The following is an 18358-nucleotide window of genomic DNA, read 5'->3' as shown; positions in this document are numbered from 1 at the left end:
GTAATACATCATCTATATATCACATTGTGTGTTCACCACCCAGAATCAGTTCTCCTTCCATCACCACATATTTGACCCCCTTTACCCTCTTCTACCATGTCCCCCCCCCCCTGGCCCCCTGGTAACAACGAAACCGTTATCTGTGTCTATGAGTTTTCATTCTTTGTCTTGTTCCTTTGTTGTTTTCAAGTTTATATCCCACATGAATGACATCATATGGTTCTCAACTTTTTCTGTCTGACTTATTTCACATAGCATAATAATCTCAAGATCTATCCATGTTGTTGCAAATGGCAGTATGTCATCTTTTCTTATGGCAGAGCCAAAATTATTAACAAAATACCAGCAAACTAAATTCAACTGTACATTAAAAGGATCATACACCATTATCAAGTGGGGTTTCTACCAGGGGTGGTTCAACATCTGCAAAACAATTAATATGCCACACCACATAAACAAAATGAAGGATAAAAATCATATGTCAATAGATGCAGAAAAAAGCATTTGAAAAAATTCAACATCCGTTTATGATTAAAAAAAAAAACACCTCTCCACAAAGTGGATATAGAAGGAACTTATACTTCAACTTAATAAAGGCTATACAGAGCTAACATCGTACTCAATGGTGAATACCTGAAAGCTTTTCCTCTAAGATCAGGAACAAGACGAGAATGCCCCCTCCTACCACTGTTACTCAGTGCTGGCCACAACAATCAGACAAGAAAAAGGAATAAAAGGCATCCAAATTGGAAAAGAAAAAGTAAAACTGCCACTATTTGCAAATGTCATGATACTACATGTAGAAAACACTAAAGAATCCACAAAAAAAATAATAGAATGAATAAAAGAATTCAATCAAGTAGCAGGATATAAAATTAATATAAAAAATCCATCACATTCCTATACACTAATAATGAACAATCAGAAAAAGAAATTAAGAAAACAATCCCATTTATAATTGCATCAAAAAAAATACCAAGGAATAAACCTAAGCGAGGAGGTAAAAGACCTGTACTGTGAAAAATATAAGACAATGAAGAAAGAAATTTAAGAAGACACAAATAAATGGAAGGATACACCATGCTCATGGATTGTTAAAATGACCATTCTACTCAAAGTAATGTACAGATTCAATGCAATTCCTATCAAACTACCAATGACATTCTTCTTAGAACTAGCAATGAAATCAAATTTATATGGAACCATAAAAGACCATGAATAGCCAAAGCCATCCTGAAAAGGAAGAACTAAGTTGAAGGTATCAAGGTCCCTGATATCAAACTACTACAAAGCTGTAATAATCAAAACAGTATGGTATTGGCAAAAAAAAACAAAAACCAGACACACAAGTCAATGAACCAGAATAGACAGCCCAGAAATATACCCCGTCTTATATGATCCACTAATTTACAACAAAGAAGGCAAGAATATACAATAGGGTAAATACAGTCTCTTCAAAAAAATGGTGTTGGGAAAACTAGACAGATACATGCAAAAAAATGAAACTGGACCACTCTCTTACACCATATACAAAAATAAACTCAAAATGGGTTAAAGACTTAAATGTAAGACCTGAAAGCACAAAACTCCTAGAAGAAAACATAGGTAGTAAACTATTTGACATTAGTTTGAGTAAAATCCTTTTGGATATATCCCCTCAAGCAAGAAAAACGAAAACAAAAATAAACAAGTGGGTCTTCATCAAGCTGAAAAGCTTCTGCACAGCAAAGGAAACATCAACAAAACAAAACGACAATCTACTGAATGGGAGAAGATATTGGCCAATGATACATCCAATAAGAAGTTAATATCCAAAATTTATAAAGAACTCATACAACTTAACACCAGAAAAACAAACAATCCAATTAAAAAATGGGCAGAGAACCTGAATAGATTTCTCCAAAGAGGACATACAGATGGCCAAAAGACACATGGAAAGATGCTCAGCATCACTAATCATCAGGGAAATGCAAATCAAAACCACAATGAGCTACCACCTCAACTCCTGCCAGAATGGCCATCATCAATAAATCAACAAAGAACAAGTGTTGGGGAGGATCTGGAGAAAAGGGAATCCTTGTGCACTATTGGTGGGAGTGTAAATTGGTGCACCACTATGGAAAACAATATGGAGGTTCCTGAAAAAAATTAAAAATATAACTACCACATGTCCCAGCGATTCCACTTCTGGGTATTTATCTGAAGAAATCCAAAACACTAATTCGAAAAGATATATGCACACCTATGTTCATTGCAGTGTTGTTTACAATAGCCAAAATACGGAAGCAATCTAAGTGCACATCAATAGAACGACTGGATAAAGAAGAGATGGTACATATACACAATGGACTATTACTCGGCCATAAAAACGAATGAAATCTTACCATTTACGACAACATGGAAGGATCTAGACGTTATTATGTAAGTGAAATAAATCAGGCAGAAAAATACAAATACCATATGGTCTCATTCATATGTGGAATCTAAAGAATAAAACAAACAAACAAAATAAAACAAAAACAGACTCATGGAAACAGAGACCAAAGGGATGGTTACCAGAAGGGAGGGCGTGGGCGACGGGTGATAAAAGTGAAGGGGAGGGCCAGCCGAGTGGCGCCCTGGTTAAGAGTTGGCTTGGGATGCCAGCTCTGAGCAGCAGGGCCCTGGTTCGGATCCCACATGAGGGCCAGTGACGCTGTGCCCTTTACAGCTAAGATGGTGAACAACAGCTCGACGTGGAGCTGGGCTTTCGTGAGTCACCGGTGATGGTGTGGGCTGCAGTGGGGCTGGCCAGCAGTGGGGCGTGAGCTTTTGTGAACTGCTGTGAGCCTCTGTGAGCGGCCGTCCAATGGCTGGCGAGCGACTGCCTCACCCAGGAAAAGCTCAATGATAATACCAACATGGGCCGGTGAAGCGACATCCTCCACAACTAGATTGAAGAACAAAAGGACAGCAACTTGTCTGTTCCCCTTCCCTGATTCAATAAAATCTTTAAAAAAAAAAGTGAAGGAGAATATAGTCAATAATATTGTAATAAGTTTGTATGGTGACTGGAACTAGTGGGACAATTACACTGTCAAGTATAAAAATATCAAATTACTATATTGTAAATAAACACTAAACTAAGTTTTTCGGGATTTTTTAGATTTTTTTTTTAATTGGGGACTTGGGGAGGGGAACAGTGTTGGAGAATTGGGCAAGGAGAACATTGTGTTTTTCCAAGTCAAGTTGTTGTCCTTTAATCTTAGTTGTGGAGGGCACAAGCTCAACTCTAAGTCCAGTTGCCACTTTCAGTCTAGTTGGGGGGGGGGGGGGAGGGGCGTAGCCCTCTATCCCATGCAGGAGTCGAACCAGCAACTTTGTTAGGAGCACATGCTCTCACCAGCTGAGCCATCCTGCCACGTGTTGGCAGCTCAGCGGCAGCTCAGCTTGGGCGCATCTCACTGGTGGGAATCAAACTGGCGACCCTGTTGCTCAGAGCTCATGCTGTTAACCAACTGAGCCACTCGGCCGGCCCCTAAACTAAGTTTTTAAAAGTGGGACAACTCAACTGTCTACTAGTTGATGAAAGAATAGACAAAATATGGTCTATACATATAATGGAATATTATTTGGCCACATAAAGGAATGAAATACTGACATATACTATGCGTGAATGAACCGTGAAATTATTATGCAGAGTAGAAACAGCCAGACACAAATAGCCACATATCACATGATTCTATTTAAATGAAAGCAGGCCAATCCACAGAGGCCAAAAATGGATTAGTGGTTGCCAGGGGCTGGGAAGGGGAGAATGGGAGTGACTGCTATTGAGTTCAGGGTTTCTTTTTAGGGTCATGAAAATGTTCAAGAATTAGACTGTGTTGTGGTTGTACCGCCTTGTGAATATACCAAAAATCTTGGAAATGCACACTGTAAAATTGAATTAGTCATTCAAAAAAACACAATCGCTGGACGGACATGGACTAAAAGTCACCCCTCATGGGTGTGGGCACACTCAACACCACCAGTCCAAGCTCCCCTTTGTTGCTGACTGTGAAGCGACACGGAGAGATGAATCTACTGCTTTAAAAGCTGACCCATCACACTGGCTGCTTTTCATCACGCATTACAGGTGTCTTTTTTTTTTTTAACTAAAATGCAGCGTGATGGTGAAATAATGAAATACCCAAACATTCTAGCACTTCTATGTTAACAAAGACCTGCCTAAGGCAAGTGGGTGGAGCACAACCAATTGCATGTTCTTAAGTAAAAATATCTTCAGGACAAAAAAAGGTAGGAAGTGCCATTAATGGCACATGAGAATCCCTGTCATGTTATACATCAAATTCACTCACTGGAAACTAGCGGTTTGGGCTTCACTTTGTCACCAAGGACTCCTCTTCCTACTCCTCTTCCTCAGGCAGGAGACATCGGCCCGAGTGTCCAAAGTGGGTGGCAGGCCCCCAGTGGAATGAGAGTGGATGGCTATTATCTTAACAGTAGTATGTCAATTTCATGTACATCAAAGGAAAACAAAATTAGCTTCTCCAATGCAAACTGCATAAATTGTTAACGAAGGCTTAGAGAGGCATCTTAAAATTTTTCAAGAAGATAACCAACAGAAAGCTCTATGTAAAGACCACCAGTTTGGGGTGAAACCTTGGTGGCTTGCAGGACTCAGCCCTCACTGCGCAGCCACACAGAACCCTATGGCCCAGGTGGAAGAGCATCACCTCTCGTCTGTATAAAAGTGACAAAACTGCATAGGCCTGTGAAAATACAAGCCAGTGTGCCCTGGTTTTGAGTAGAGTGTCACTAAGGACAAACCTCAGTTTGAGAAGTTGGCCTTAACAACCTGGCACGGGTTCCTGCTCAGCCTCTTGCACGACCCTCACACACTGCCAACCGCTGACATTCAGAACTTTCCAGACACCCTGACGCACACACACTCCCTGGAGTGTCGCCTTCCACACTCTTGGGTTCATCCTCCGGGACCAGATACGAGGACCCTGCTGCCTGGGCCTCTGCCCCATTCGCAAGCTCAGTCTCCTTGCCTGCCTACCTCGTCCCGAGAACCCCAGTCCAACCGCCACAACGTGCCTTGCAGGGGGTGGCCCACGCCGTTGCACATGGCAGGGACAAGCTGATGGGGCAGTCCGCTCAGCACAGCCCTAGGAGTTCTATTACCACCCACTTCACAGATGAGGAAACTGAGGCACAGAGGGCTATAATAAGAGGTCCAGGGTGGCCGTAACAAATGTTCACAAACGGGCTTTAAAAAATAGGTATTTTTCCTTTCCCGGTTCTGGAAGCTAAAAGTCCAAGATCAAGGTGTCACAAAGGCGTTCTCTCTGCCCCTTCCAGCTGCTGGTGCTTCAGGTGTCCCTGGGCTTGTGGCCACATCAGCCCATCTCTGCCTGTGTCTGTGTGTCAAAGCTCCCCTTCCTTTATCTATAAAGACCCCTGTCATTGGATTCAGGGCCCACCTAATCCAGCATCAGTTCATCTGGAGATCCTTAACTTATGACATCTGCAGAGACCCCCTTTCCACATACAGCCACAATCTGAGGTTCCAAGTGGGTGTGAATTTCGGGGAGACATGACATTAACAACTTGCCCAAGATCACCCAGATGTTAAGAGGCATAAATGAGGTCTGACCCTGTCCACACTCTGACTCCTCCACAGCCAGCCTCGAAGAGGGCGTCAAAATCAGGGCACAGCCACTCTGGTGTGGGCGTGGACTGGCCCACAGCACAGCACCCTCAGCACACCCACCTCCTCCATCCTCAAAGTCCTACTGCAGAGGCAGGAAGGCCAGGGGCTCAACCTTCACAAACTGCCTGGAGCAGGGTGTGGCCGTGGGACGCACACCAGCCAGGAGGGGTAAGGGGGAACCTGCTTCAGGCTCCTAGGAGAGTGTCTGTCTTCCAAAGAAAAGAAACAGCTGCAATGCTCTGTGTTAGGCAGGAATGCCCCAAAACCCCTGCCCCACAAAGTGTACACAGCTTCCCCCAGCTATTCCACCAAATGCTAATCCAGGCGCTGCTGTAAATGGATTATGCAGAAGGAATTTAGGTCCCAGGTAAACTGAGTCTTAGCTCATCAAAAGGGAGATGGTCCTGGATGGGCCTGACCTAAACTGGTGAACCCTGGAAGGGAGGGGCTCTTCCTGGCCAAAGATTCAAAGCACGAGAGTGATTGGACATAAGGGGGATTCTCCATGGCTGGTCTGAAGACGGAAGACCCATGTGCAAAGGGCCAGGAGCGGCCCCCAGCTGCCAGCCAGCCAGAAAACAGCCTCAGATCTGGAACCACAGGAAAGGAATTCTGCCAACAACTTGGATGGGCTTAGAAGAGGAGCCCCAGAGAACTCAACCCGTGGCACGTGGATTCCAGCCTTTAAGACCCTGGGCAGAGAGCCCAGCCACACCATACCTGGACTTCTGACCTACAGAATTGTGAGCCAATCAACAGGCATTGTTTTAAGCCATTGAGTTCATGATAATTTGTTGCACAGCAGTAAAAACAAAAACAAAAAATTAAAAAATAAACATCCCTTTCACGTTCTTCCTGTCTTGAAAGTGACGGCTGGAGCTGTGAAAGCCATTTTGTGATCATGAGGTGATAAGCATTAGGGAAAAAAAAGGTAACATGCTCAGGATGGCAGAGAATTAGAAAAAGACAAAGCCTGAGTCCCTGTGATGTTCCTGTTGGAAGAGGTCCCAGATGAGCCACTAGGGTCTACTTCTCCACCCCATTGGAATCAGGCTGGCCATACTCCTAGCTTTTTGCAACAGGACACAGAGACCGTAACATTCTGGAACAGCTGAAAACAGACATTATCCAGCCCTGTAGCATCTACTATTCCCTCGGGGGAAGCCAGCCACCACGTGAAGGAGCCCCGGCTGTCCACATGGAGAAAGAGCCCTGTGGGTGAGATGTCACAAGGGGTCTCAGACATAGGAGTGAGCCCAGCCAACATCGCAGAAGAGAGAGCCCTGTCACCCCAGCCAGCCCTACCCACGGGTGCCATCCTAATGGGGCATCAGATGCATGAATGAGGCCAGACTGCCTCCTCCTGTCCTAGTCGAAACCATGTGAGCAGAAATGAACGATCCCCACTGAGCCCTGACCCACGGAATCATGACAGTAACCAATTGTTCTTTTGGGCTTCTACGTTTAGGGGGTGTTTGCTACTTGGCACTAGAAAACTGATTGAAAGAGCCCAGATGAAGCTACTGAGTGCTTTCTCCTGCCCTTGCCCACACTGAGACACTTCCTCTAGGCCTGTTCCCAGAGTGGTCAAATGTCTGCTTTGTCAACTGACCTGTGACATCCAGGCGGAAGGAGACCCTCTGGCCCCCGGCCTCGCAGCTGTACTCCCCGCTGTCCGCCTTCCCCGCCTGCTGCAGCACCAGACGCCGGGTGCAGCCCTTGGCCTCCACGCGCACTTTCGAGCTCCCACTCAGCTTCTTGCCGTCCTTGTACCACGTCACCTCCGTCTGGGCCTGGGCCACCTCGCAGCTCAGTGTGGCACTGGCCCCCGCCTCGGCCTGCACCTCACTGCGTGCCTGCTGCTCCTTGGCAAACACCACCATGGGCTCTGTTGATAGGCAGTGACGCACAAGGATCAGAGATAATAAATTTTTTAGAACTGAATGAAGGCCCACCTCTGGCTCTCAAGTCCATGATGCCTCAGCGAGAAGCCTGGGTTTCCCAACACAGACTACTTCACACTTAGAAGATGTGTAAGGCAAGCAGCTGGTTAGTTCTCCAAATCGGAGCCTCCCAGTTCAATAACTTTTTTGTTGGTATATGCTCCAATTGGGACTCTGGCATTTATTTTCCAGCCCTGATCTGATAGTTACCCTTACAAAGGGAGGCATAATTTGTGACCTGCATATAAATGCATAGTAATGACACTAAGAACAGATGCTATTCTGGAGTCACAGTAAGTATTGATGGAAAGGGTTGCTAATGTAGTCTGCATCTTCTAACACACCATTCACTATCAGTGTACTCAAATACTTGGCCTTGGGATCAGGTGTTGTTTTTCACTAACTTACTTGTTTTGCTTTATATCGCATTATTCTAGGACCCATTCTGTTACTCTAGACTAAATTTCCTTTTTTATGATCTATATCCACTGGTAATTCTTCCAGCGAGGTTTTGTGAATTCTCTCCATCTACTTTCTAAAATGTCTTTATTTCACCCTCCCTTTTGAATCACAGTTTAGCCGGATACAGAATTCTACGTCAATGGTTATGTACCCTCAATACTTTAGAGGTTATGCCATTATTTTCTATGTTCTTCATTGTGGTTGACAAGTTGGCAGGAAGAATAACTGTTGTTCTATAAATCTTTTTCTTCTCTGTGATGGTTTTTAAGATCTCCTCTTGGATTTTGGCTTCCTGTGTTTCACTATGATGTGTCCACTTGTGAATTTGTTTTCTTTACATTTCCCATTCTTTCTTATGAATGTTAAAATTTTAAATTCACGTATTTTATCATTTCTAAAAATTCTATGCATGATTTTTTGTATTATTTCATCTTCCTCGTTGTCTCTAGTCTCTCACAGAAGTACTTTTCGACACATGTGGCCTGGTGCTGCTCTTCCCCAAGTCTATCATTTTCTCATTTTTTTATTTATCTGTGATTCATTTTCAGTAATTTCCTCAGGTCTGTCATCTAATTTAGTAATTCTACATCTAATTTGCTGTTTATCCCTCCACTAAATTGTTCATTACAAATGTATTTACCATTCAAGTAGTTTCATTTGGGCAATAACTACATACCTATCAATAATTACTTCAAATGTATATGGACTGAATATGCTCTTCAAAAGACATGAGGTGGCTAAATGAATTAAAAACAAAAAACAAAAACAAGATCTGTGCATGCAGTGCCTAAAATGACTCACTTCAGTTTGAAAGACACACAAAGACTGAAAGTGAAGAGAAGGGAAAAAGATATTTCATGCAAATGAAACAAAAAGAAAGCTGGGGTAGCAATGCTTATGTCAGCAAAATAGATTTTTTTTTAAAGATTTTATTTGGGATTTGGGGGAGGGGAATAGTGTTGGGGAATTGGGGAAGGGGACCAGACAAGTTGTTGTTCTTCAATCTTCATTGTGGAGGGCGCCAGTCGCCATCTGGCTTCCCTTCAGCAGCTCATGGCCTCTAAGCTCAAGGTGCCGTGTTCAATCTTAGTTGCGGGTGGGCGTAGCCACCATCCCCATGTGGGAGTCGAACCAGCTGCCTCGTTGTTAAGAGCACACACTCTATCCACTGAGCCATCCCGGTGGCAGCTCAGCTCAAGGTGCCAAGTTCAGTCTTAGTTGTGGGTGGGCGTAGCCCACCATCGAACAAGTAATAGTGTTGTTAACACCAGCTGAGCCATCCCGCCACCTGTTGGCAGTTCAGCAACAGCTCAGCTCGGGCACAGTGTCACTGGCCCATGTAGGAATTGAACTGGTGGCCCTGTTGCTCAGTCAGAGCTCACGCTCTTAAGCCAACTCTTAGCCTACTGAGCTACTCAGCCGGCCCAGTAAAATAGATTTTAAAACTAAGACTGCGACAAGACACAAAGAAGAGCATTTCATAATGATAAAGAGATCAACCCCAAAAGAGGATATAACTCTTGTAAACATCCACCCACCTAATGTAAAAGCACATAAATACATTAAGCAAATATTAAGAGACATAAAGGAAGGTAACTACAGTAATACAGTAATAGTAGGGGACGTCAGTACTCCATTTACATCAATGAATAGATTGGGCAGAAAATCAACACAGAAACAGTAGCCTTAATGACACATTGAGCCAGCTGAACTTAATAGATACTTACAGAACATCCACTCAAAAGCAACAGGATATACATTATTTTAAAGTGCATGTGGAACTTTTTTCAGGATAGACCATGTTAGGCTGCAAAACAAATCTCAAAAAATTTAAGAAGATTGAAATCTGTCAGCATCTTCTTAGACCACAATGGTATGAAAGTAGAAATAAATTACAAAGAAAAAAACTGAAAAACACACAAACACATGAAGGCTAAATAACATGCTAACAATGAATAGGTCAACGATGAGATCAGGAAAGAAATCAAAAGATACCTTGAGGCAAATGAAAATGAAAACACAATGACCCAAAATCTATGGGACACAGTGAAAGCAGTGCTAAGAGAAAATTCATAGCAATACAGGACTACTCTAGAAACAAGAAAAATCTCAAATAAACAATCTAAGTTTACACTTAAAGAAACTAGAAAAAGAACAGCAAACAAAGCCCAAAGTGAGTAAAAGGAAGGCAATAATAAAGATCAGGAAAGAAATAAATGAAACAGAGATTTAAAAAACAAACAAAACAATAGAAAAATCCAATAAAACTAAGAACTGGTTCTTTGAAAGATAAACAAAATTGATAAACCGTTAGCCAGGCTCATCAAGAAAAAGAGAGAGAAAACCCAAATAATTTGGAGTAGTGACAGCCAACACCAAAAAAATACAAAGAGTTATGAGATAATACTATGAACAATTATATGCCAAAATTGGATAACCTCAAAGAAATGGATAAATTCTTAGAAACATACAATCTTCCAAGATTGAATTAGGAAGAAACAGAAAATCTGAACAGATGGATTAATAGTAATGAAATTGAATCAGTAATCAAAAAAAAAAAATCCAAACAAACAAAATTCTAACACCAGAGAACTTCACAGGTAAATTCTACCAAACATTAAAAGAAGAGTTAATACCTATTATTCTCAAACTATTCCAAAAAATTGAAGAGGAGGGAAAGCTTCCACACTCATTTGATGAGGCCACCATTACCCTGATACCAAAACCAGACAAAGACACTCCAAAAAAGGGAAAAATTACAGGCCAATATCCCTGATCAACATAGATGTAAAAATCTTAAACAAAATATTAGGCAACCGAATTCAAAAATTCATTACAAAGATCATACACTATGATCAAGTGGGATTTACTCCTGGGATGTAAGGATAGTTTAACATCCACAAATCAATCAATATCAAATACCACTTAAATAAAATGAAGAAATAAAATCAAAATATCATCTCAATAGTTGCAGAAAAAGCATTTGACAAAATTGAACATCCATTTATGGTTTTGAAAAACTCCCAACAAAGTGTTATAGAGGGAACATACCTCATAACAAAGGCCATAAATGACAAACCCACAGCTAACATCATGTTCAATGGAGAAAAGCTGAAAAGCTTTTCTAAGATTAGGAACAAGAAAAGAATGTCCGCTCTCACTACTATTATTCAACATAGTACTGGAAGTCCTAGCCACAGCAATCAGACAAGAAAAGTGAATAAAAGGTATCCATCCAAACTGGACAGGAAGAAGTAAAACTGTCACCATTTACAGATGACATAACACTATGCAGAGAAAACCCTAAAGATCCCACTAAAAAACTATTAGAACTAATACATGAATTCAGCAAAGTTGCAAGATATACAATATACAGAAATCCATTGCCTTTCTATACACTAATAACAAACTACCAGAAAGACAAATAAGGAAAATAATCTAATTTACAGTTAGATAAAAAAATAACAAGGAATAAATTTAACCAAGGAGGTAAAAGGCCTGTACTCTGAAATTATAAAACATTGATGAAAGAAATTGATGAACACACAAATAAATGGATGGATATACCATGCTCGTGGGTTGGAAGAATTAATAGTGTCAAAAATGTCCACACTACTCAAAGCAATTTACAGATTCAATGCAATCCCTATCAAAATACCAATGGTATTTCTCACAGAACTAGAACAATAATCCTAAAATTTATATGGGACCACAAAAGACCCCAAATAGCCAAAGAAACCATGAGAAAGAAAAAAAGCTATACTACAAAGCTATAGTAATCAGAACAGCATGGTACTGGCACAAAAACAGACACATAGACACAAAACAAGAACAGAATAGAGAGCCCCAAAATAAACCCCATTTATATGGTCAATTAATCTATGACAAAGAAGGCAGGAATATACAATGGGGTTAAGACAGTCTCTTCAATAAATGATGTTGGGAAAACAGGACAGAAATATGCAATAAAAAGTTGAAGGGCCGGCTGAGTGGCGCGATGGTTAAGAACTCGCTTGGGATGCCAGAGGGCCCCGGTTCGGATCCCACATAGGAGGGCCAGTGACACTGCCCTCCACAGCTAAGATGCTGAACAACAGCTCAACCTGGAGCTGGGCTGCCATGAGTCGCCGGCGGCGGCGTAGGCTGCAGTCCCTGTGGCAGTGGGTTGCCATGGGCTACCGCGTGTAGCCAGCAGCCAGCGTGAGCAGCCAGCAGCCGCAGTGAGCGGCCGTCCAGAAGCCGGCGACTGATCTGCCTCGCCAGAGAAGAGCACAATGATGGTGCCAGCTTGGGCCAGTGAAGCAACGACCTCCACAACTAGATTGAAGAACAAAACGACAGCAACTTGTCTGTTCCCCTTCCCCCAATTCCCCAGCGCTGTTCCCCTCCCCGCAATTCCCCAATAAAAATCTTAAAAAAAAAAAAAAAGTTGAAACTAGACCACTTTCTTACACCATATTAAGAAAAAAAACCCCACAAAACCTCAAATGGGTTAGAGACTTAAATGTAAAGCCTGAAACCACAAACACCTAGAAGAAAACATAGGCAGTAAACTCTCTGACATTGTTCTTAGCAATATTATTTTGGATATGTTTCGTTAGGCAAAGGCAGCAAAGGCAAATATAAACAAATAGAACTACATCAAACTATAAAGTTTTTGCACAGTGAAGGAAACCATGAACAAAATGAAAAGGCCACCTACTAAATGAAGAAGATATTGTTAATGATGTATCCAATAAGAGGTTAATATCTAAAATATATAAGGAACTCATACAACTCAACATAAAAAAAAATCCAATTAAAAAAAATGGGCAGAGGACCTAAAAAGACATTTCTCCAAAGAGGATATACAGATGACCAACAGACATGTGAAAAAAGGCTCAACATCACTAATCATAAGGGAAATGCAAATTAAAACCACAATGGTCTCTCACTCCTGTCAGAATGGCCATTATTAATAAATCAACAAACAACAAGTGCTGGCGAAGATGTGGAGAAAAGGGAACCCTTGTGCATCACTGGCAGGACTGCAAATTGGTGTAGCCACTATGGAAAACTGTACGGAGAATCATCAAAAAATTAAAAGCAGGAGCGCCCACTGAGGCCCCGCCCCTCCAGGGAACTACTGCAGGCAAGTTCAGCTGTTAAGATGCACCTTTGGTGCTTTGTCCTACGAAATGGCACCTGCCAAGGCAGCATTGTGGGACAAAGGTTCTCGAACATGCGAGGGAAAGCAGCAAGAATGAAACACTGGGCTTCAAGTTTGAAAATGAAAAGTTGGGCTTAAGTTTGTTGTTTAATAAATGCTTGCTGAATGATAAAAAATAATAATAATAAATAAATAAAAGCAGAACTACCATATGACCCAGCAATTCCACTTCTGGGTATTTATCCAAAGAAAATGAAAACCCTAATTCAAAAAGATATATGCACCTGCATGTTCACTGTAGCTTTTTTTACAATAGTCAAGATATGAAAGCAACCTAAGTGTCCATTGACAGACAAATGAATAAAGAACACACACACACACACACACACACACACACACACACACAGAGGAATATTATTCAGCCATAAAAAAGAATGAAATCTTACCATTTGTGACAACGTGGATGGGTATTATGCTAAGTGAAATAAGTTAGTCAGAAAAAGACAAATACCATATGATTTCACCAATATGTGAAATCTAAAGGACAGAATAAATGAACAAAACAGAATCAAACTCACAGATACAGAGAACAAATTGATGGTTGCCAGGTGGGATGAGGTTGGGAGGGAGAAGGGAGGAGGGGGAAGGAGAGAGCGGGGGGGAAAGACTTAAATCATACAATATATATTTTTCAACCACAATGGAAATGAAGCTAGAAATCGATAATAGAAGGAAAACAAGTATGTCAAAATTAAGCAACATACTCTTAAGCAAAGAATTACAAGAAAAATTAGAAAATAATTTGAGATAAATGAGAATGAAAACACAACATACCAAAACTTATGAGATGTAATGAAAGCAGTTCTCAGAGGCAAATTCACAGCTATAAAATATAAACCTATATTAAAAAGATCAGAAATCAATAATCTAACTTCACACATTAAGAAACTAGAAAAAGAAGAGCAAGCTAAACCTAAAGTTAGAAGAAGGAAGGAGCTAATGACTAGAGCAGGCATAAATTAAATAAATAATAGAAAAATAGAAAGGACCAAGGAAATAAAAAGTTGTTTCTTTAAAAATATCAGCAAAATTGACAAACATTAGCTAGACTGACCAAGAAAAAATGTTAAAAGGCTCAAATTTTTAAAATCAGAAATAAAAATGGGGATATCAATACAGACCTTACGAAACAAAAAGGATTGTAAGAGGGCCGGCCGAGTGGCGCGATGGTTAAGAACAGGCTTGGGACGCCAGAGGACTCTGGTTCAGATCCCACATATGAGGGCCGGTGACACTGCCCTCTACAGCTAAGATGCTGAACAACAGCTCAACCTGGAGCTGGGCTGGAGTAGGCTGCAGCCCCTGTGGCAGTGGGTAGCCAGCAGCCAGCGTGAGCGGCCAGCAGCCGCAGTGAGCAGCTGTCCAGAAGCCGGCGACTAATCTGCCTGGCCCGGGAAGAGTGCAATGATGGTGCCAACTTGGGCCAGTGAAGCAATGTCCTCCACAACTAGACTAAAGAACAAAAGGACAGCAACTTGTGTGTTCCTCTTCCCCCAATTCCCCAGCGCTGTTCCCATCCCCCAATTCCCCAAAAAAAAAGAAAGTGAATGGGAGAAAAAAATTGCAAATCATTTTCTGATAAGGAAATATATCTAGATATATCTAGAATATATAAAGAACTCTTACAACTCAATAATAAAAAGATAAATAACCCAATTGAAAAACAGGCCCAGGATTTGACTAGACATTTCTCTAAAAAAGACATACAAATGTCCAATAAGCACATGAAGAGATGCTCAACATCACTAGTTGTTAAGGAAATGCAAATCAAAACCAAAATGAGATACGACTTCACACCCACTAGGATGGCTATATAGGTTTTAATGAACTGAAAATAATAAGTGTTGGCAAGGATGTGGCGATAATGGACCCCTCACACATTGCTGGTGGGGATGTAAAATGGTGCAGCTACTGTGGAAAACAGCTTGGCAGTTAAACATGTAATTACCATATGACCCAGCAATCCCAAGGGAATTGAAAACATGTGTTCACAGAAAACTTTGTATAAGGTTGTTCATAGCAACCAAAAAGTGGGAACAACGTGAAGATTGGTCCAAGATGGCAGTGTAGGTGGTCACTGAGATCGCCCTCTCCCAAGAACACATTGAATGTACACCTATATTTAGAGCAAATCCTCCTGACAGATGACTGAGAGCCAACTGAACAGCCCCAGCACAACAAGCAAGAGAGAGGTGACCACATAGAGAAGGTAGGGGAAGCACGAGAGCTCTCAGGAGCTGAGGGAACAACCCATGCTTCAGCGCCAGTCTTGACGTTTCCCCTGAACCTGGATAGTGGGCAGTAGCTCCATCCGGGTTCTCTGGCCAATGTGCAGGGCACTGTAGTACATCCCCAGCCACCCCTCCTGGAGCTAGACCCAGCAGAAACAGGAGGGCTCTACAGCATGCACGCAAGGGGCCTTCCACCCAGAGACTGATGCAGCAGGGGCAGCAGGGTGTTGATTCTCACGCCCACTGGGCTGCATATAAGAGGGGCTTCCCCACCTGGAGAGAGTGCAGGGCCAACAGAATGCTGCCATACCCGCCTGCAGGGCTGCCCTGTCTAGAGAAAGTGCGGAGCCAGCAAAACTCTGTGGTACCCACATGTGGGGCTGCCCCATGAGCAGTAAATGGGGAGCTGCTGTGTGCCAGTTGGGTTGCCCAGCTAGGAGAGAGCGCAGAACTAGCAAAGCATGGCTGTGCAGGCAGGTAAGGCTGCCAATCCGGAGAAAGGGAGGAGCTAGGCATGCATGCAGAGTGGCCCAGCCCAGACTGTACTCTGACTCTGAACAATTAATGCAGACAGGGCAGCCTGCAGAGAGGGGTGTGGATGAGCATGAAAGGAACTGTACAGCTGGGAAAGGGGGCAGAATTAGCAAAGTGTCAGGGTGAGCACACGCAGGCCTGCTCCAACCCGCCAGGGGGCAGAGCTGGTGGGGCCTTGAGAAGTAAGCACGCACAAAGCAATCCTGCCCAGATACAGCTCTGATCACAGATAGTTAAAGCAACAGGGCACACCAAGAGCGCACTCAGCAGTCCCACCCAGATTGGAAGCTCAAGGAAGCACACACACATCAGACTATCCCATGAACCCTCCCCAACTATAACCAGCCTGCCAAAACTATTCAACACTCAGTCTACTCTGAAACCACTCTTTCAAAACTGCAAGAGATAGCTAGTCTATTCAATTCATAGGAAAATATACAGAAAGTCGAACAAAATGGGGAGACAGAAGAATATGCCCCAAATGAAGAAAAAAGAAAAAACTCTAGAGAAAAACCCTAATGAAATGAACATGAGTAATCTGCCTGATAAAGAAATCAAAGAAACAGTCATAAGGATGATCAACAAACTGAAGGATACAATAGACGAACTCTGAGAGCACTTCAACAAAGAGATAAAAAATGTAATACAAAACCAATCAGGGACAGACGATGTAAGCAGCATGGCAGCATGAGAGGACCTACAAATCTCTCCACTTGAAGTTATAACATGTTGGACAGCTGTAATTCAACACAGGATTCCCTGCTCAGCACATAAGCATGTCTTAAGGATCTACGCATTGAAACATCTGAAGCTGGGTATATCGGAGTGAACAGGGAGATGAAACCGGGGGAAAGACAGACAGGAGCCGCAGACATAGTCTCTGTGTCTATGACTATGGTCCCAGTAGATGTGATAGCAGTGAAGGGTTGGGGTGCAACTCTCACCAGGAAAACCAGAGGAACAGAGACAGCAATTGGGCCAGGGTGGCTGGCACACATAGAGGCTGAGGCCAGGGTCAGAGGCAGAGAAACAGTGCAGAGGGTGGAAGTGTTTCATAACCTGCCATCACTAAACAAAACAATCCACAGATGTAGGAACCCTCCCACCCCATCCTCCAGTGGCCTGCCTAGCAGTAAAATTCTCACTTGACAGATCACAAAAAGTCAGGAAAAATATTTCCAGCCTAAGTTGTCTGTACTCATTATGGCTAAACCCACTTAAAAGAACAGAGCTAAAGATGTGCAAACCCACTTCCCTCCACCCATCACAGCAGAACCTGGTATAGGCAGCTGGGTCAACTCAGACAGAGTGGATCTGCTGGTGACTTCTGGCTATAGGAATGCTGTTCAGGGACCACGCAAACCAGGAGACCCATAGCCCACCACTTCCCACCACTGGGGGTGGTGCCCCAAGACCAAGGCAACCAGATCCTAAAAGGGACCCCATCTCCTCAGGGAATTCAGGGTGTTTTCACAGCCAAGGTGATACGACCCCACAGAAATTGCAGTAGCCCCAACAGTGCAGGTTAGAGAAAATAAAAAATTGTCCTTCAGCACAACATACTGGAAAATGAAAGAAAGACTTCTACTTATCAAACTCTAAACAGTGAAGATTCAAATACTAAAAAAAAAAAAAATTTCATTCCTACAAATGCCCAGGCTGAGAACATAACCCATCAAGCACAATGAATAACCAAGGTAACAAGAGGGTTCAGAAACAAAATAAAAAATCTCTAGAAAATAAACTTAAAGACATGAAAGACTATGATTTAAATGACAGAGAATTCAAGATTGCAGTTCTAAAAATACAATACAAAAAAATAAAATACAAGAAAACTCAGAAAAGCAATTCAACGAGCTCAGAAATATAATCAACACACAAAAGGAGTACATCAACAAAGAGACTGAAACTATAAGAAAGACCCAAACAGAAATTCTGGAGCTGAATGAAGAACTCAATAAATGAGATGATAACTGAACTGGTGAGCTTAGGAATAAAGCAGACCATATGGAGGAAAGAATTAGTGATACTGAAGGTAGAAATCTAGAAATGACTGAGATCATTAAACAATATGCTATTAAACAATGACTGGCTCAAAGGAGATATAAAAGAAGAGATCAAAAGATACACAGAGGGGGTCGGCTGAGTGGCAAGATGGTTAGGAACTGGCTTGGGACGCCAGAGGGCCCCGGTTCGGATCCCATATATGAGGGCCAGTGACACTGCCCTCTACAGCTAAGATGCTGAACAACAGCTCGACCTGGAGCTGGGCTGCCGT

The 18358-nt window shown here is 42.4% G+C and overlaps 1 protein-coding gene across 1 annotated transcript in view; it reads right to left on the bottom strand.

The window, feature by feature from the left end:
* Positions 1-7221: 7221 nt before the first annotated feature.
* Positions 7222-18358, bottom strand: part of LOC109377252 (obscurin-like) — a 42481-nt gene continuing 31344 nt past the window's right edge. Inside the window, exon 10 of the mRNA XM_019633536.1 lies at positions 7222-7589. Coding sequence (XP_019489081.1) covers positions 7222-7589 — 368 coding nt within the window. The remainder of the gene's footprint in view (positions 7590-18358) is intronic.

This window comes from Hipposideros armiger, unplaced genomic scaffold (genome assembly GCF_001890085.2).
Source record: "Hipposideros armiger isolate ML-2016 unplaced genomic scaffold, ASM189008v1 scaffold_1342, whole genome shotgun sequence".
Lineage (NCBI taxonomy): Eukaryota > Metazoa > Chordata > Mammalia > Chiroptera > Hipposideridae > Hipposideros > Hipposideros armiger.
This window is presented reverse-complemented; position numbering and strand designations above follow the sequence as displayed.